The following is a 21,072-nucleotide window of genomic DNA, read 5'->3' on the forward strand; positions in this document are numbered from 1 at the left end:
CCTCTGGAGTGTGTGGTGCAGAGCGATTGGGGTTTCTTTAGATGTAGCATTTCTAACAGAGCTGGGTCAGACATGGCTTTGTAAGTCAGGCAGAGATCGCCTCTAAGTAGGCGATATGAGACAGAGAATAGCTGGAGTTTTTTGAGTCTGTCCATATAGGACAAGTGTTTAAGGCCTAGGATCCTCTTTGTGAGGTACTTTTGCAGCCTGTCCAGTTGTTGCAGGTGTCTAGTGAGGTACATGCCAAATGGGGCATTATACTCGATGATTGCCCTAATGAGGGAAGGAAGACAATGACCTCTTTCTTCCTGGATGCAACACCCTTTGTAATGAGATGTGCCACTTAGAAGGACTTTGACCACAGTGGCAAGGTGGTGGTCAAAAGAGAGGTTGCTGTCAACCTGTGCTCTTATAACACCTTCTGTATTCAGTGGACTACCATCGATGTGGTAATTCAAGGGAACCAGGTTTTTCCTAAAGGGGTGAAGACACATTTTTTTGGCATTGAGCTTAGGCCATGGTTCTGACACCAGTCATTGGTCTCATTGAGGCCTTTCTGCAGGATGTCAACATCACTTGGGGAGTTAATAATAGCTCCCAACTTGCAATCATCTGCGAACTTTGTCAGACAGAGTCCCTTCATGTTGGCCTGGACTTCAGAGAAGTAGATACCAAACAGGAGAGGACCCAGGACTGAACCCTGTGGGACTCCACTCGTGTCTGGTTGGCAGTCTGACTTGGAGTCAGCTACTTTCACACTGTGGGTTCTATCTGTGAGCCAGTTTGCAACTCACCTAGTGATATAGGGCTTGATGCCTAGTGTAGTAAGTTTTTCTATGATTCTTCTGTGGGGAATGGTATCAAAGGCCTTGGCCAGATTAAGGAAGGCTGTATGAACCACCTTACCTTCATCCACAGCTCTGGTGACTGACTCAAAGAAGTCGACCAAGTTGAGCAGGCATGATCTACCCTTCACAAAGTCAAACTGTGTAGGATCCAGAGTTTGGAGATTCCCTGTATCCTTGTTTATCAGGTCCATGATGATGTGTTCCATAGCTTTGCATATCAGACTGGTCAAGCTATAATGGGGCAATAGTTCCCGGGGTCTGTAGTTGCTCCTCCTTTGTGGAGAGGGATGACTGTAGCAGTGGGACATTCTGTAGGGACAAAGCCTGAGGTGAGGCTGTGATTGAACAGGGCACACAGGTGAGGTGCCAGTTCACTCTGTAGTTCATATAGACCACAGCCAGGGATACTGTCAGGTAGTATAGAAGCTGTATTCTTGGCCTTGGACAGTGCTGTTTTAACCTGTGTAGCAGTAATAGTGAGTGCCTGGCAATCTACTGGTATTGTGATTGGTCCTTGGGGGGTAAAGTTAGCACTGAATCTGTCCGCCAGTATATGTGCAGTATCTGTTGTCTCTGTATAGGAGGTACCATTGTGCAGTAGCTCAGAGCAAATCTGGGTATTGCCATGGAGATTCTTTACATAACTATAGAAGGCCTTTTGGTTGTCTTTACTATCTGCTGCAATTCTGTTTTCATAGCTAGCTTTAGAGGATTTGATGAGGGATCTCAACCTTTTGTTGAGGCTGATAAGGGAGTTTTTCCAGTCTTGGGCCTTCACCTTATTCTGCATCAGTATCCTGCTTCTATTGTAGAGTTTGTTTATGGCAGGGGACCACCACATTGGCTTCCTTTTTTTTTTGAGGAAAGCGTCTTAGTTCTGTTGGGTATGGCGAGATCCATGCATTTGTGTACGTGTTCGTACAGTGCATTGGTGTATGATTTGGCGGTCATGCAACTGTTCTCCATTTGCATGGGTGCCGTTAAGTTAGCCACCTCTGTTTTTAGGAACCCAAAGTTAGCTTTGGAGAAGTTTTTCATGGTGGTTACCTTTGTTGGGGGGAAGGGAGGGATGTGGATTTCCAAGGTGATTAGCTTGTGATCGGATCTAACCAAGGAGGAGTTGACTATTGGTGTAGAACAATGGTTGCCCATATTAGGAATGACCAGGTCAAGGATGTTGCTACCTCTAGTGGGGGTAAGAATGAGCTGGTCCAGGGCACTGGAATTGATGAATTCCGGAAAGTGTTGGGCAAGTGTATTGGTACATGAATAGTTTTCCCAGTTAATGGAGGGGTAGTTGAAGTCGCCCAGTATGAGTGTGTTAAGCTGGACCCTAATATTCTCCAGGTTGCTTAGGAATATGGAGTGTGAATCTTGGGACATGGTTGGGGACCTATAGCAGGCTATGACCTGAATCACTGTCTTACCTAGTGTTAGTTGCACCTGAAGTATCTCAGATGCATTATGTTGGGCTACCAGTCTGGAGGTGTGCGCATCCTTTATGAATATGAAAACACCACCGCCTTTGGAGCTTTGGTCCAAGTTTTGGGGTTGAAAGGTGTGGAATGAGTTCTAGCCTGGTAGAGCAGGGGTGATTTCTGCTGCCTTAACCAGGTCTCTGTTACAGCACAAATGTCAGTGTTCTTCATTTTAAGGAGTACTTCCAGTGAGTGCATTTTGAGATTTAGACTTCTACCATTGAGCAGCATGACCCTCAAATTGCATTTGTTTTTAGCTGTTACGGTGGTAATTTGGTCTTTGGAACACCACCTAAAAAAAGGCACTATAGGGGTGGCAAGAGCCTTGGCCAGTATCCAGCAGCCCAGGTGTGACAAATGCAGGCCATCTCTGGCAAAGCATCGAGGTCTGTCAATCATGTCATCCCAGGCAGACAGATACTGGATCCCCTTAGAATGACACCAGAAACTTAGCCAATTGTTGAAATCAGTCATTTTCTGCTTGTACTGTGGTATCATTCTGGGTGATGGTAGGATGCTGCTCAGGGCTAGGGTCATACCCACCTGGGCTACATAATCCGAGAGCTCTTCCATGTCTTTTTTCATGTAGTCCAGGGAGGTACATCTCAGGTCATTCACACCCACACGTACAATGAGAGTCATATTTGTACCTGTTGTTGAGGGACCTGAGTGCGTGATTTATGTGGCGGATCCTGGCACCTGACAGGCAGCTGACTGTTACTTTCTCCTTATTCAACCTAGTGAGTGGGACATCAATGTGCCTCACTATCGAGTCACCTATGACTAGTGTGTTGGGCATACTATTTTGCCTCGGGGGCTTTGGTTGAATGGCACACTGTTTAAGAGAGTTGTGTCTCGTGATTAGTGTTGTGCTGTGGTGGTCAAGTGTGTTTCTGCCTTGTTAGTTTTATAATCCTTTATACATTTTCAAAATATTTTAGCTCACATGTTGAGAATTTGCAACTTTTTGTACAACTGTTTGAATGCTGCAAAAGATACACCACTAGATTCGGTAATGGGTTGGTTCAGTGAGGTATAAAGTGATACAGTGATCATTCTGGTGTAAGTAGGTGTGCTTTTAGAATTAGATGGACTACAGAATGCATGTTTTCTTTTATAGGTATAGACAGATATACCCAACAGAAAATTGTGTACCATTGTCCCTAGATCGTTAATCATGGGTCATTTTTATGATTTCACCATTTTATTTTGTAATTATTACTTGTATCCTTTTGCTGTGTTACATTTACTTTCTTTAAAAGTAAGTGAGGCCATTGTTACTTTACCAACTGTGTGTTTCTTACAGATCATCTCGAAGAACTTTGACATTTTTTATGTCATTACATTGCCCAGCCTGCAGTCATCGGTACATCTGTTTGTTCATAGTGCATTCATAGTATAATATCTGAGAGATATACTTCAAAAAGTGGCCCTAGCACAGATGCTTGTGGGATAGCAGTGGTGACCCAGTTTGGAGTGGGCAGCCAGCTGAACTGGTGTCTTAAGCAGTTTGTTTATGTGGCTTGACATTTAATGCTTTTAATGTGCCAGTTCTTTCACTATGTGGAATTAGCACGGAGTGCTTTGCTGTTACGACAGCATGAACAAGTGGATGATGACGGGAGTAGTGCGCATTTATCTGGGGTGCCCGTTCACATGTACTTGTGCACATGCACACCAGATCATTGGAGAAAGCAAGTCATTGATGGAGTCTAATAGAAAGCACTTCTGGGTGACTACTGCTGGCATTGTTAGTTTTCATATTAGTTGTTTTTAATACCTCTTGCAGTTATTTTTATGACACTTCCGGGTGACTACTCCTGGCATTGTTAATACCTCTTGCAGTTATTTTTATGACACTTTCGGGTGACTACTCCTGGCATTGTTTTAGTTTTCCTATTAGTTGTTTTTAATGCCTCTTGCAGTTATTTTTATGACACTTTCGGGTGACTACTCCTGGCATTGTTTTAGTTTTCCTATTAGTTGTTTTTAATGCCTCTTGCAGTTATTTTTATGACACTTCCGGGTGACTACTCCTGGCATTGTTTGTTTTCCTATTAGTTGTTTTTAATGCCTCTTGCAGTTATTTTTATGACACTTCCGGGTGACTACTCCTGGCATTGTTTGTTTTCCTATTAGTTGTTTTCAATGTCTCTTGCAGTTATTTTTATGACACTTTCGGGTGACTACTCCTGGCATTGTTTTAGTTTTCCTATTAGTTGTTTTTACTGCCTCTTGCAGTTATTTTTATGACACTTTCGGGTGACTACTCCTGGCATTGTTTTAGTTTTCCTATTAGTTGTTTTTAATGCCTCTTGCAGTTATTTTTATGACACTTTCGGGTGACTACTCCTGGCATTGTTTTAGTTTTCCTATTAGTTGATTTTAATGCCTCTTGCAGTTATTTTTATGACACTTTCGGGTGACTACTCCTGGCATTGTTTTAGTTTTCCTATTAGTTGTTTTTAATGCCTCTTGCAGTTATTTTTATGACACTTTCGGATGACGACTACTGGCATTGTTTTAGTTTTCCTATTAGTTGTTTTTAATGCCTCTTGCAGTTATTTTTATGACACTTTCGGGTGACTACTCCTGGCATTGTTTTAGTTTTCCTATTAGTTGTTTTTAATGCCTCTTGCAGTTATTTTTATGACACTTTTGGGTGACTTCTCCTGGCATTGTTTTAGTTTTCCTATTAGTTGTTTTTAATGCCTCTTCCAGTTATTTTTATGACACTTCCGGGTGACTACTCCTGGCATTGTTTTACTTTTCCTATTAGTTATTTTTAATGCCTCTTCCAGTTATTTTATGACACTTTCGGGTCACTACTCCTGGCATTGTTGTACTTTTCCTATTAGTTGTTTTTAATGCCTCTTGCAGTTATTTTTATGACACTTTCGGGTCACTACTCCTGGCATTGTTTTACTTTTCCTATTAGTTGTTTTTAATGCCTGTTGCAGATGTTCATTGTGTTACCCTGCTGCAGTCATCACACTTGGGTTATCCTGTCGTCAGGCGGTCCCACAGTCGGCCGGAATTCCAAAGTCTTGGTCCGGCGTCGGTTGCTGTCGCCTATTCCCTGACATCAGTGCACCAGGGGTATATATATTGCAACCGGCACCATTTTCTCCAGTCTTTCTTGCCGCGCGGTGCCCGAAGCAGAAGCAGTTCGCAAGTGCCGGTCGGCCGACTCCTGAGATTTTTTATTTCGAATTTCAGACCGAAGTCTTCTATAAAGCTAAGTACCCCGTTGGGGAAACTTTTCTTGCCTCAGACCGATGTCAGAAAAAGTTAACAATTGTATTTCTTGTGGGAAGCAAATACCTCATAAGCATTTTCATTCTTATTGCATACCTTAACTAGGCCCAGACCACGACGTCACTTCTTGTCAGTTTTGTGCTAGGTTTAATAAGCGTACTATTAAAAGACGCTTTGATTTTGCACGACACTACGGTAGGAAATTTAACTACACCATGCCGTTGGAGCAACCGACTACCGGCGTGCACAAAAAATGCAGGGATAAGGACAGACAGCCCAGGTCCAAGCCAGATTCCGAGGCCTCGGCCGATCCGGTCTCTGGTCCTCAGTGAGGCTCCGACGCAGCCCCTGACTACTGCAGATCTTGAACGCAAGACCGCTACAGAAATTTTGACGGAATGTACCAGGCCGACGCAGCCTTTTACTTCAGGCCCTTCCGAAGACTTTGCTACAAAAGATGTCGGTACTACAGAAACGCCATCGGTTTCTGAAGGCGTTTTCAGACCGACTCTCACCATTAAAACGTTTTCTAAGTCTAAGACTCCTTCTAAATCTAAAAGGACTGCACTTCAGTCTCCTGTTCAAGGCCCCATGCCTAAGAAACAGATGCTCAAAATGGCTGAAGATTTGATTTCTTTAATCAGGGGTTCCCAGCCCCCTCCTGACAAAAGGCCTAGACAAGAGGAAGATTATGCATCCTCTGAGCAGATGTCCATTTCTTCAGACTCCTCTGAGGACCAAGACTACTCTTTCTCTCCTTATGAAGATTCTGATGCTGAGGACTCCATTCCCTCAGCTTCTCCTCCTGAAGACTACTCCTTTGGGGAAACTTTACACACTATGAGGGAACATTTTCACTGGGAAGGTCAGGACTACTCTGATTCAAAGAAAAGGCTCAGAGAATTTCTTTTACTCCCCCAACACAGACCACTTGTCATCCCACCAGTTTTGGACATTGTGGATGATGTCTGTTTAGAATCCAGTTTCAACCCAGACTCTCTACCTCCTGCTCCGGCTAAGCCAGGCAGATACTATAGAGTGCCTGATTCCCACATATTTCTTTACAAAAGCCCTGTAGCTGACCCAGAGACTATCTCACAGGGTCCCAAGGGGGCTAAGGCTTCTATGGCTAAAAACCCAGTACCTTCCGAGAGGGATTCCAGAGCACTAGACAGGTGGGGGAAAAAGGTTTACACCTCAGCCACACTAGCTATGAGAGCACTGAATTGTCAATTTCACATGCTTAAGTATCAGCAATTTCTAATCTCTCAGTTAAAGCAAAGAATAACCTCTCTCCCTCAACAATCTGAATTGAAAGAAGTACAGGATCTGTTGCATGCCACTGAGCAGGTGGACAAACATACCTTACAATGTGGGTTTGATTCTTTGGAGGCCTCCTGCAGAGCAGCTGTCACTGGGTCTGTTATACATAGGTATGCTTGGTTAAAGGAACAAACTCTGCCTGATCATGTTAAAGCAAAACTACTAGATGCTCCCTTACAGCAAGATGTTCTTTTTGGAGTTAAAGCAGAAGAAGTTTTAAAGAAAATGGAAGATAAGGCAAAATCTATGCAGACAGTCAAAGATTTCCTACAAGTACAACCCCCTCGCTTCAGCAGAAACTGGCCAACAAAAAATTGGTCCTTTCCAGCCACTGACAGACCACAGAGGGGTAAATACAGACGCCTAAGAGGCAGAGGACAACCACAAGCCCAGTATAAACCTCGCCAATGGGGCTCTACAACACAGAAGGGAGGAGAAGACAGGTCTCAAACCACCAGAAGGCAAACTCAATGACTTAACCTTAAAATACAAATTTTACCAGGCGGAAACAAACTGATAAAAACGGCACGGACTGTTAACCTCATCTGGCCGAGCACTACTCTCTTGGCAGCCCCCTTGGGGGGAAAACTCACACTTTTTGCAGACAACTGGCACATTGTCACAAAGGACGAATGGGTCCTAGACATAATTTTACGAGGATACAGATTCCACTTTCACACCTTGCCAATGAAAAGAGGAATGCCAAACCTGCCACAAAATCAATGGGCAGAGGCACAAAAGCAAATTACAGCTCTCATGGACATGAGAGCCATTCAACTGGTACCTACTCGAGAGCAAGGCCAAGGATTTTATTCAAGACTCTTTCAAGTGCCCAGAAAGGACAATGCCTGGAGACCAATTCTGGACCTTTCAATTCTAAACACTTACTTACAAGTACCCAAATTCAAGATGCTTAACACTACAGCAGCTACTTCCCATGTTTGGCAAGGAAGCATGGCTAACGTTGGACCTCAAGGAGGCATACCTGCATGTCCCTATCAGACAAAGTTGCAGAAGATACCTCCGTTTCATTGCAGGTTCAACCCTTTCCAATTCTCTGCACTGCCCTTTGGCTTATCTACTGCGCCCAGAGTTTTCACAAAATGCCTGGCACCAGTAATTGCATTCTGCAGACAAAGAGGAATTCAAATATATCCATACCTGAACGACTGCCTCATCCAAGCAGAAAGCAAAGACATTCTCTTACATCATCTGGCCTTTGTAAAGCATCTACTAAACTGCCTGGGGTACACAGTAAACGAAAAGAAGTCAAAACTAGTACCCTCACAAAAATGACATTCCTGGGTGCCAGCTTGAATACAACGGCCCAGAAGGCTTATCTTACGCCAGACAAGCAACTACAACTGACTCAATATTTCAAGACAATGGCAACAAAGACCCAATTAACTGCAAGAAAAATTCTGCAGGCTTTGGGCTTCATGGCATCTTGCATACTAATAATACCATTTGCAAAGCTGCATATGAGGAAATTACAGTGGTACCTAAAAAGCGTATGGTCTCAACACAGCCACAGCTTGGACACAATGATATCTCTCATTCCCTGCCTACAACAGGAATTTCTATGGTGGTCACAGGCATGTCACCTCAACAAGGGTCAGCCTTTCAACTTGCCCCCAGCCAGGCAAACTATCACAACAGATGCTTCAGACTACGCCTGGGGGATACACATGGCAGGGCAATGCATTCAAGGCCTATGGACTGCAGATCAAAGAATTCTGCACATAAATCAAAAAGAGATGCTAGCTGTACAGAAAGCTCTGACAGCCTTCAAGGATCTATTACATCCAGGACAACTTGCAATAAAGACGGACAACACCACAGTAATGTGGTGCATAAACAAACAAGGGGGTAAATATTATTACCCACTATGCAGGCAAGCAATGACCTTATGGAACACAGCTCTGGCCTACCAAGTCCAGTTACAAGCTCAATTCCTGCCAGGACAGAAGAACACATTGGCAGACGACCTCAGCAGAAACATTAAGGATCCCCACGAGTGGAAACTAGATCCACAAATATTTGCAATGATAACTCAAAAATGGGGCCTTCCAGACATAGACCTGTTCACCAGTCCTCAAAACTATCAACTGACAAAATTTTGTACAAGGACATTTCACCATCAAGCTTGGAAAGTGGACTCTCTCTCTTTCAGTTGGAGAAACCTGACAGTATATGCCTTCCCTCCATTGCCTCTCCTCACAAAGGTTCTTTTGAAAGTCAGAAAGGAGAGACTATGACTGATTCTCATAGCCCCAGACTGGTCACACCAGCACTGGTATCCGCTATTGAAAAATATGTCCCACAGCCCACCATGGATATTGCCTCAAATCCCCCATTTGCTCACACAACAAAACAATCAGATTCTTCACAGCCAGCTCAAAACTTTAAATCTGGCTGCATGGCAAATCCTCTAAGCATCCAACAAGCACCACTTTCACAAGCAGTTCTGGATGTTATTCTGGAAGCCAGGAGGCCAAGCACCAGGAAGGCGTATTCGGACAAATGGAAAAGGTTTTGTGCCTGGAACCAAGCTAAAGGCCAAGGCACAATTCAGCCTCACATGCCTCACATTCTACAGTATTTAACTGAGATGTTGCACAAAGGACTTTCTTTTTCCTCAATTAAAATCCATGCTTCAGCTATTTCAGCTCACTACAACACGGATCCACCTTTATTTTCACATCCTCTTCTAAGGCAATTCCTCAGAGGAGCAAAAAACATTAGACCACCTAGGAGAGCTCCTGCACCAACATGGGACCTCAATTTTGTTCTGGAAAAACTAATGCTACCTCCCTTTGAACCAGCTTTCTCTGCAGATCTACAGTTCCTATCATGGAAGACTGCCCTGCTCCTAGCAATAACTTCAGCTAGAAGAGTCTCAGAGCTACAAGCACTAATGGCAGTGGAACCTTTCCTCATTTTTCATCAAGACAGAGTTTCTCTACGAACTAATCCTTCCTTTATGTCTAAGGTGGTTTCCAGTGTAGCTTTAAATCAAACCATCCACTTACCCACCTTCTTCCCCAATCCACAGAACAAAGGTGAGAGACTCCTGCATTCCTTGGACATTCACAGGCAGCTTTGTTACTATTTGGACAAAACTAAGGCTTTCAGAAAATCTGACCAGCTCTTTGTATTCTATGCTATAGCTTCTCAAGGGAAGGCTATTTCAAAGCAAACCATTTCTAAATGGGATAGGTCATTGCATACGTTTCTGCTATACACATCATGGGAAACCAATTCCTGCTACCATTAGATCCCACTCTACCAGGGCTACAGCTACCTCTACAGCCTTTCTCAGGGGGGTTCCAACCAAGGAAATTTTAGAAGCTGCAACTTGGAGTTCAGTACACACCTTTACCAAACACGATCACTTACCTCTTTACTCAAAGTCCAGGGCGGGCTTCACCACTGCAGTTCTGCAGGGCCTTATAGCCTCCACTAACCCTCTATGATACCTCTGCCCTACCTTAGCTTTGGGATTCAACCCAAGTGTGATGACTGTAGCAGGGTAACACGATGAACATAGTACAGTTTTGTACCTACCATAAATGTAGATGTTTGAGTGTTCACGCTGCTGCAGTCCAGGTTACCCCCCCTTCATCCCCTCTGATCTACTGGCTAAATCTCTTCTATGCATTACTGATGTATTTGCTTATAGCTGAAGGGATTTTGTGTTTGTGCTGTGGTTACTCCTTTTGGTATTCATTTCTGACCACCTTTTTGGGGGCACCTGACATCTGGGGCAAAAAAAAACTGAAGAAAATGGCGTCGGTTGCAATATATATACCCCTGGCACACTGGCGTCAGGGAAGAGGTGACAGCAACCGACGCCGGACCAAGACTTTGGAATTCCGGCCGACTGCGGGACCACCTGACAACAGGATAACCCAAGTGTGATGACTGCAGCAGGGTGAACACTCGAACATCTACATTTATGGTAGGTACAAAACTGTAATTTATTTTTATGACACTTTCGGGTGACTACTCCTGGCATTGTTAGTTTTCCTATTAGTTGTTTTTAATGCCTCTTGCAGTTATTTTTATGACACTTCCGGGTGACTACTCCTGGCATTGTTTGTTTTCCTATTAGTTGGTTTTAATGCCTCTTGCAGTTATTTTTATGACACTTTCGGGTGACTTCTCCTGGCATTGTTTTAGTTTTCCTATTAGTTGTTTTTAATGCCTCTTGCAGTTATTTTTATGACACTTTCGGGAGACTACTCCTGGCATTGTTTTAGTTTTCCTATTAGTTGTTTTTAATGCCTCTTGTAGTTATTTTTATGACACTTTCGGGTGACTACTCCTGGCACTGTTTTAGTTTTCCTATTAGTTGTTTTTAATGCCTCTAGCAGGTATTTTTATGACACTTTCGGGTGACTACTCCTGGCATTGTTAGTTTTCCTATTAGTTGTTTTAATGCCTCTTGCAGTTATTTTTATGACACTTTCGGGTGACTACTCCTGGCATTGTTAGTTTTCCTATTAGTTGTTTTTAATGCCTCTTGCAGTTATTTTTATGACACTTTCGGGTGACTACTCCTGGCATTGTTTTAGTTTTCCTATTAGTTGTTTTTAATGCCTCTTGCAGTTATTTTTATGACACTTTGGGGTGACTACTCCTGGCATTGTTTGTTTTCCTATTAGTTGTTTCTTAATGCCTCTTGCAGTTATTTTTATGACACTTTTGGGTGACTACTCCTGGCATTGTTTTAGTTTTCCTATTAGTTGTTTTTAATGCCTCTTGCAGTTATTTTTATGACACTTTCGGGTGACTACTCCTGGCATTGTTAGTTTTCCTATTAGTTGTTTTTAATGCCTCTTGCAGTTATTTTATGACACTTTCGGGTGACTACTCCTGGCATTGTTTTAGTTTTCCTATTAGTTGTTTTTAATGCCTCTTGCAGTTATTATTATGACACTTTCGGGTGACTACTCCTGGCATTGTTTTAGTTTTCCTATTAGTTGTTTTTAATGCCTCTTGCAGTTATTTTTATGACACTTTCGGGTGACTACTCCTGGCATTGTTTGTTTTCCTATTAGTTGTTTTTAATGCCTCTTGCAGTTATTTTTATGAAACTTCCGGGTGACTACTCCTAGCATTGTTAGTTTTCCTATTAGTTGTTTTTAATGCCTCTTGCAGTTATTTTTATGACACTTTCAGGTGACGACTACTGGCACTGATTTAGTTTTCCTATTAGTTGTTTTTAATGCCTCTTGCAGTTATTTTTATGACACTTTCGGGTGACTACTCCTGGCATTGTTTGTTTTCCTAGTAGTTGTTTTTAATGCCTCTTGCAGTTATTTTTATGACACTTTCGGGTGACTACTACTGGCATTGTTTTAGTTTTCCTATTAGTTGTTTTTAATGCCTCTTGCAGTTATTTTTATGACACTTTCGGGTGACTACTCCTGGCATTGTTTTAGTCTTCCTATTAGTTGTTTTTAATGCCTCTTGCAGTAATTTTTTGACACTTTCGGGTGACTACTCCTGGCATTGTTTTAGTTTTCCTATTAGTTGTTTTTAATGCCTCCTGCAGTTATTTTTATGACACTTTCGGTGACTACTCCTGGCATTGTTAGTTTTCCTATTAGTTGTTTTTAATGCCTCTTGCAGTTATTTTTATGACACTTTCGGGTGACTACTCCTGGCATTGTTTTAGTTTTTCTTTTAGTTGTTTTAAATGCCTCTTGCAGTTATTTTTATGACACTTCTGGGTGACTACTCCTGGCATTGTTTTAGTTTTCCTATTAGTTGTTTTAATGCCTCTTGCAGTTATTTTTATGACACTTTCGGGTGACTACTCCTGGCATTGTTTGTTTTCCTATTAGTTTTTAATGCCTCTTGCAGTTATTTTTATGACACTTTCGGGTGACTACTCCTGGCATTGTTAGTTTTCCTATTAGTTGTTTCTAATGCCTCTTGCAGTTATTTTTATGACACTTTCGGGTGACTACTCCTGGCATTGTTTTAGTTTTCCTATTAGTTGGTTTTAATGCCTCTTGCAGTTATTTTTATGACACTTTGGGGTGACTACTCCTGGCATTGTTTGTTTTCCTATTAGTTGTTTTTAATGCCTCTTGCAGTTATTTTTATGACACTTTTGGGTGACTACTCCTGGCATTGTTTTAGTTTTCCTATTAGTTGTTTTTAATGCCTCTTGCAGTTATTTTTATGACACTTTCGGGTGACTACTCCTGGCATTGTTTTAGTTTTCCTATTAGTTGTTTTTAATGCCTCTTGCAGTTATTTTTATGACACTTTCGGGTGACTACTCCTGGCATTGTTTTTTTTTCCTATTAGTTGTTTTTAATGCCTCTTGCATGACACTTTCGGGTGACTACTCCTGGCATTGTTTTAGTTTTCCTATTAGTTGTTTTTAATGCCTCTTGCAGTTATTTTTATGACACTTTCGGGTGACTACTCCTGGCATTGTTTTAGTTTTCCTATTAGTTGTTTTTAATGCCTCTTCCAGTTATTTTTATGACACTTTCGGGTGACTACTCCTGGCATTGTTTTACTTTTCCTATTAGTTGTTTTTAATGCCTGTTGCACTTATTTTTATGACACTTTCGGGTGACTACTCCTGGCATTGTTTGTTTTCCTAGTAGTTGTTTTTAATGCCCCTTGCAGTTATTTTTATGAAACTTCCAGGTGACTACTCCTAGCATTGTTAGTTTTCCTGTTAGTTGTTTTTAATGCCTCTTGCAGTTATTTTTATGACACTTTCAGGTGACGACTACTGGCATTGTTTTTTTTTTCCTATTAGTTGTTTTTAATGCCTCTTTCAGTTATTTTTATGACACTTTTGGGTGACTACTCCTGGCAGTGTTTTGGTTTTCCTATTAGTTGATTTTAATGCATCTTGGAGTTATTTTTATGACACTTTCGGATGACTACTCCTGGCATTGTTTGTTTTCCTATTAGTTGTTTTTAATGCCTCTTGCATGACACTTTCAGGTGACTACTCCTGGCATTGTTTTAGTTTTCCTATTAGTTGTTTTTAATGCCTCTTGCAGTTATTTTTATGACACTTTCGGGTGACTACTCCTGGCATTGTTTTAATTTTACTCTTACTTGTTTTTAATGCCTGTTGCAGTTATTTTTATGACACTTTTGGGTGACTACTCCTGGCATTGTTTTAGTTTTCCTATTAGTTGTTTTTAATGCTTCTTGCAGTTATTTTTATGACACTTTCGGGTGACTACTCCTGGCTGTGTTAGTTTTACTATTAGTTGTTTTTAATGCCTCTTGCAGTTATTTTTATGACACTTTCGGGTGACTTCTCCTGGCATTGTTTTAGTTTTCCTATTAGTTGTTTTTACTGCCTCTTGCAGTTATTTTTATGACACTTTTGGGTGACTACTCCTGGCATTGTTAGTTTTCCTATTAGTTGTTTTTAATGCCTCTTGCACTTATTTTTATGTTGTCATTGATGGGATAACCAGCTTCGTTGGAGAAGGCTAGATGCAGGAAATGGTAAAAGTGAGCAATATTCTCAAGTGTGGAAGATAGTAGCTACATAAAAGTGAAAACTTCAGTAAGAAAATCCTTAATATTAGTCATAGAGGAGTACAGGTCAGTAATTTAATTAACATAGTATACACTTTACCATTTTGTAACCTAGAGGGCAGAATGTCAGAGATTCTCACAGCCAAAACAAGGACTTGGACAGTCCGAATATGTTCTTTTCCCTTTTTGTGCATTTGTAAAGAAAAAAGTAAATGGTATTTGATGCATGTGTTAGGCTAGAAATTACTTGATGAATTGTAATTGTAATTTTATAATTAATGACTGTAAAATATTATAAATGACCTCTGAACTGAAAATTCACCTACTGTGGTAGATTTTTAATATTCAGTTCATTCTTGTTTGTTGCTGTTTTTAACCTTTCTTTACAGCTTGCATCTCTTGCATCCATCTTATCCATCTTCCTGTTCATCTCCTCTTACTTTCCTTTTGTCTCCTCAGGTTGCAGCATGAAGTCAGCCTACTTCAGCAGCAGATGGCAGAAAACAGGCAACTCATATGTTCCCTCCAGACTGAAGTGCATTTGTACGAGCGGTTGTGTGGTGTCACAAAGCCAAGTACCCCAGGTAGGTGACATGACATGGAATGATGTGCACGAAGTATATAATCTGTGTGTTACTTCCAGTCATCTGGTTTGTTGGACAATGTATGAGGCACCATGAAAGCAAAATAAGAATTCAGGTTCAAAACCTTCTGTGATGCCTGCATGACTAAGTTGTGCTATTTTAGACTGAAGTTAGTTTGTATTTTCAGCCAGCGTTGAAGGTAAATGATGTCCGAATGAATGTGTGTTTAGTTTCATTAACCACTTTTGCATTTTATGCCTTATCTTTATCACCTGTACATGCACTTAACATTTTGAATACATCCATACCCCCCTTCTGCTTCTGACCCTTTGGGTTGTTCTTACCCCCCCCTTTCAGATGATTGTAATCATACTGTATCCCTAACAACAGGTGCTCTGTCTTTCAGGGACAGAGTGCCTTGTAGCGTCTTTCTTGTGAGCTCAGTCATATGCATTGAAGAATGAGACAGAATGCAGCCACTATATACTGCAACCTAGGAATTGGGATATTTAGGTGTGTGGGATGGGAAATACTCTTGTCAGGGTGAAGCATATGTGAGATGTTCACATGCATCACCGTGAGTGGCAGCATACCTACTGCAGTCCCCAACCCAATCTCTACTGGAGAAACAGCAATTTATTTTATGATCGGATAACATTTGGGATGTTGCTGAAAAGGATCTTTGGGCTGCTCAAAGTTAAGAAACTGCAAATAAATAATAAAACACCTACTGATCTTCACTGGAAAGTGCCCCAGTCTCCCCCCCCCCACACACACAGACACACACATGGATGTGCTAACACTTTTCATTCATTCCCATCTCCCCTCCTGACTCCTCTAGTACCCAAGCTGCTAGTCAACTCAGGTCATCTTGGGTCATAGTCAGAAATCCATCTCCCATGTCAAGGAGTACAATACAAGAGTATTCAAGTTTTATGGCATCCAGTTGTCAGTTAAACAGTTTACAGGTGTGGTTTTTAAGTTCTGTAATAAATAAAAGCATCTGTTAAGAAAACATGTCCAACAACTTTCTCTCATTCTTTCAAACATTGAAGCAAATATTTTAGTTCTCAGCGATTTCTTGAATACATAACCAGTGGTAAAATTTACTTGGAATATATTACAGTATTAGAAAATAATTTTATACTAATTTGTGAGATGAAGAGTTGAAATCAGCACATCCACCTTGTGTATTCTCAGCGCACACACAAGCCTCCATCTAGGACATCATTACATTCCAGTGGGTGTTGTCGCTGCACCAGGAAGCTTTTAGCAGTCACTTTTTGGGCAAATTGCATTGTCTCAGGATTTAATTTGTAGGCATCTCGGTTACCTGAAATCATACCTCTCAAGTGTACCTCATTATGAGGAACGTACCTCATTTGGGGACTTAAAAAGTTCATGTTCCTCAAGGTTCCTCAGTGTTTCACATTGAAAGACTCTGTCAAACATTCAGTGTTAGGAATTTTTTAAGTGAAATCCATGGTAAATAGAAACAAATTATATTAATTCATTAAAAGATCTTCTGTATAAGTAAAACCATCATATTTTAACCATCATATGGCCTTCCTATTGAAGTTGTTAGTAAGCCATTAACATGTGTTCCACGTTTTGCCCATTTGTTCCACATTATGAGGCTAGTGTTCCTCATTTTGGAGATGGAAGGTTATGAGCTATGCCTAAAATGCAGTTCATTACATGCCTCTCTGCTGTCCTGATCAGGAGAAGTAGTAGATGCAGTGAATGTCTTGAAACTAGTACCTAAATGATTACTGACAGCCCACACAGAGTATGATGTGCTTCGTGTACAACAACCTGACTTGTTACCTTGTAAATAAGAGTTCAACAGCTTTATCTTTTGGCATGCTACTTAAACAGCTGTCTCAGGAAACAACCATACTTTGATCTCACCAAAGAGTTGTATCATGAGTGTGTAATTTCCTCTTAAAGGTTAAGAAACAACATATTAGTTTTAAGGTTGTATCATTATGTAACACTTTGAAAGCAACTTAACATTCTTTGTAACAGCACTGCTGTGAACTTTTAAAAATAAGTTTGTCTTTTTATTTTGGCAAATTTTTTGTAATATTTGCAAATACAACCCTTTTTATTAAACTTATTATGTTTTTAAATCTCTACCACATGATAATAAGCTAACTTTTCGGCTTATAACTGTCTAGTCTCTTTTCTATCAAGCTTATTATATAGGGTTAGAAACCAGCATACACTTTTCACTGTTTAGCAAAATGTCTTGTGATCACAGTATGTTATCCTGCCTCCCAAACAAGGAGTATGTTTTTTAACTCCACTAAGACGTTGTCCTGTTCGATTCTCAGCTAGAGCGTCTTCTGTGTGGAGACATGCGTGAATGGGCGCACCTTCGTTGAAGGTTTGCGTCAGAGCTGGCAACTTGGCACGTAAAAATCTACTGCCAATCATTAGTGGACCGGAGTTCTGCTGTGGCAACCCCTAACCGGGAAAAGCCGAAAGACATGCAGTCATAGTAAACAGAGAGTACACTGTAAAGTCTTTTGTAAACCAATTTCTGATTACAGTGCATTGCATTTCTAATCCAGTTTCTCCCAGTCTAAGAATGTATTTTAGCCGGAATCCATGCAAGTTAGTGATTGTAACTTGTCATAATGTTTCATAAATAACTGCTGTGTTTGTTTTAAATTTATCAAGAACACTTCACAAATGTTTTATTATAGTGTTTCATCAAACTACTTGTTGATTTAACTTCTGTACAAATTTAAAAACATGACAAAACAGATTTGTCTGAGTGGGACTTGAGTATGTATCTTACATTTTTTATTATTTATTTATTTATGTGTCTGTCTTTGGTGACTGGGCAGAGGCCATTTTCAGCGGTGCCCCTGGAAGAAAAGTTCCATCACAGTACATTTATATTAAGAAGTGAATTTCAGACAGTTCTCAGAAAAAAAAAGTTTTGTTGCTCAGAAAAAAATAAACATAATTACAACAGCTGTACACAGTGAAGTATTTACATCAACATGCACAAGTCTGCAAAGTTCTGGTAGCTCTAAAGTCCTGCAGGGAGTAAATTGCCTTGTATGGTAGAAGGGAAAGTGTTATAAAGAAGTTCAGTGTTCTTAAATTTCAGTAAAAAAATATTTGTAAAGAGTTTAAAAGATATCATGAAGAGGGTAGTTCAGAAGTAAGTTGTATAATTATGTAGGCGGGGGTGATATTAGTAGCAGGGTACAAGGTTAGTTCTGTCTAGGCTGCCTGTTCCAGTCTGGTGCATCTGAAAGGTTTATAATCGAGGTATACAGAGATGCATGCGAGGGGTAGAGCGGTGGATGGGGGTAGTTAGAAAAGGAGCAAGATGAGAAGTGTTGTATATTGGGAAGTGGAGGGAGTGAATTGATTCAAATGCAGGAGCGAAAGTTATTGAGGGTGGAATGATTCAAGAAGAAGAGGGCAAAAAGTAATAAACAATAAGAAGTTAGTGCTTTCAGTAGGGGTCTCAACCTGGTGATGAACACGAGCATGACCAGGATAGGCTAAAGGATTGTTTTATTGCCTGGGAGTTTGGAACACAATCCTGACACAAGTAAACATGATTAACAAAGTTTGAAGATGTAACAGCAATATAGTGAATCATCTGACAAATTATTTGCTTTACTAGTGCTTAGTAAAAATTTATCACCAGAACAGAGCTCTCTTGTGGGAGGTGTAGGGAAAGAGAATGTGTTTTAATGCAGGGCATTTTTCAGGATGATATATCAGTCTGTATACACTAGCTGAAAGTATGTTATGCAGTCGCTAAGCTCTAGCCAGTTTAGCTGTTTTAAGGCTTTGCAGTGGTGAGCTAGATTTGCAGTGTTTGTAGCAAATTTAGCTACTTTGTTATAACAAGAGTGAAGTTTGGATTTTATTTATTATTTATTTATTTGCAGTTTGTTTGCCAGGATAGTTCACTAGGCCACAATGAGCCAGTTTTCAATGGAGTCCTGGGAAGAAAAGCACCAGAAAAATACAAATACATAGTACAAATTGCACATAAACATTACATCATAGGAATACAAAGTAAATATGGTAAGAAAACTTAACAATGATAGAGAATACATCAGTATAATGCAATAAAAAGCAATAAAACACATTTTTTTATCAAGAGTAGCAGCTCAGGGTAACATCTAAGAAGTTAGTGAAATAGCTCACTAGTGATTTGGAACTGTAGGAGGCAGTGATGGCATATTTAGTTTTAGGAGAGTAAGAAGTGGTATAGGAAAGATTAGGTAGGATGGGAACAGGAGCTACTAGTTTAGATCTTAGTTTTGCAAGGGTAGGTGAGGCATATAAGTGAGTTGAAAGCAAATAGGATGAGGTTATGTTTTTTTTTTTTTTTGCCGGTTCTTGTAAGGTCCTGTTTTGCCCTGTAAAGGTTGCAAAAGTTTCTGGTGGGTCTTAATAGTTTGAAGAATATGCTGATTAAATTTAAAATCATCATGTATTACAGTGCCTAGTAATTTAGTATGTGGCACTGTCTTACATTCGGTATTATTTGTAGTTGTAACCAAGAAAGATTCTTTTTGAATGGGATAATATTTGGGGGAAAAGAGCATCAGTTTTGTTTTATTGGGAGTGAGGAGCAGGTGTTAATTTTTCAGCCAGGTTTCAATTGAAGATTAAGAAGTTTGAGTGATTTATTGGAGTCTGGATATTGTGTGGGGTTGCACATATTGACGTCTCATCTGTGTATTGTGCTGTATTTGCTTTGTCTGTGGCAGTGTAAAGTTTGTTCTGAAGAGAAAGGTGCTTAGTATGGAACCTTGAGGGCACCTATGGTAACTGGGAGGGAGGAGGAGAGGTCCTGTTGCCATTCGACTGCTTGTTGCCTTCCAGACGGATAATTAAGAAATCATGTAAGGGAAGACTGCAAGATCTGTAGCACAGAGTTCAGTGAGTAAATCTTAGTGGAACACAGTGCCAAACGCTTTGGGTAAGTCTAGGAACACAGGTGACACTAGGTTACTATAGTATAGTTCCTACTTTTCAAATATTTTATGTTACTAGATTTAGTCCCTTTTCAGACACACTTAGGCAGGTGGTTGCAATGTTATGGCCAGTTAAAACAGCTAATGATAAACTCAGCACTTTATTTTCACAACATGTGACTTTTTCTTTTGGTAGATTTTTAAACCTAAAAGAATTGTTGAACTACCCAATTTCCAGTCAGACCCAGAATAGTTCATTAGGGTCTTTTCCTTGAGGGAGATGCAGTGTGTGCCACAGAATCAGAAATGTATCTAATACTATGATCAATGGGCACAGATTTGTCTCTCAAGTAAGGTTTAATTGTCAATCATGTGGTGTTGTATACATTCTGGGTTGTGGGTGTGATGAGGTTAGATGGTATATAGGTCAGACCAAAAAGAAAAGTTGATTAGAATTTTGGAACATTTTGGAAATATTAGAAGGGGTAATATAGGCTTCAGTCCAGTAGTAGAACATTTTTTGAAGTCCAATCGGGACATTTTGATTCCCTGTTTTTTAATGTATTAGCCCAACCAACTGTGGTAGTGGTACTCTATTTGCTAATAAGTTAAGTCAGCTGGAGGCTACTTTTATTTTTAATTTTGGAACCTTGGTCCCACATGGATTAAATCAGGAGGTGGTGTTAAATTTTTGAAGAAATTTCATTGATAATATGCCCATATATGTTTGTATATATATATATATATATATATATATATATATATATATATATATATATATATATATGTGTGTGTGTGTGTGTGTGTGTGTGTGTGTGTTTTTCATATGAGTACATACACACATTATGAGATGTATTTTTTATGTAAACTTGGTTGAAATTTTTTGATGATGTTGCTGCAGAATTCATTGTAATTTTGTTGTTATAATTTTTCTCCTGCTAAAGTTCTATGGGAAATATAGTTTTTCATGACTAAGGGATGTGTTTATGTGTTCACTTTAAAAGTGGGATGTATAGACACATTTTTTGAAACAATTGTTTAATTGTTTAGTATATTGAAGCTTTAGAATTTGATATGTTGATATCCC

At 40.2% G+C, this 21,072-nt stretch overlaps 1 protein-coding gene across 7 annotated transcripts in view; it reads left to right on the forward strand.

Moving 5' to 3' along the window:
• LOC122813133 (phosphodiesterase 4D interacting protein) overlaps positions 1-21,072 on the forward strand; it is a 1,898,306-nt gene that overhangs the window by 1,798,473 nt on the left and 78,761 nt on the right. For all 7 annotated transcript variants that reach the window (XM_044085281.1, XM_044085280.1, XM_044085276.1 and 4 more), the window contains one exon: positions 14,900-15,024. In XM_044085281.1, coding sequence (XP_043941216.1) covers positions 14,900-15,024 — 125 coding nt within the window. The remainder of the gene's footprint in view (positions 1-14,899; positions 15,025-21,072) is intronic.

The sequence above is a fragment of the Protopterus annectens genome, chromosome 10.part0 (assembly GCF_019279795.1).
Source record: "Protopterus annectens isolate FY-2018-M chromosome 10.part0, PAN1.0, whole genome shotgun sequence".
In the NCBI taxonomy this organism is placed as follows: domain Eukaryota; kingdom Metazoa; phylum Chordata; order Ceratodontiformes; family Protopteridae; genus Protopterus; species Protopterus annectens.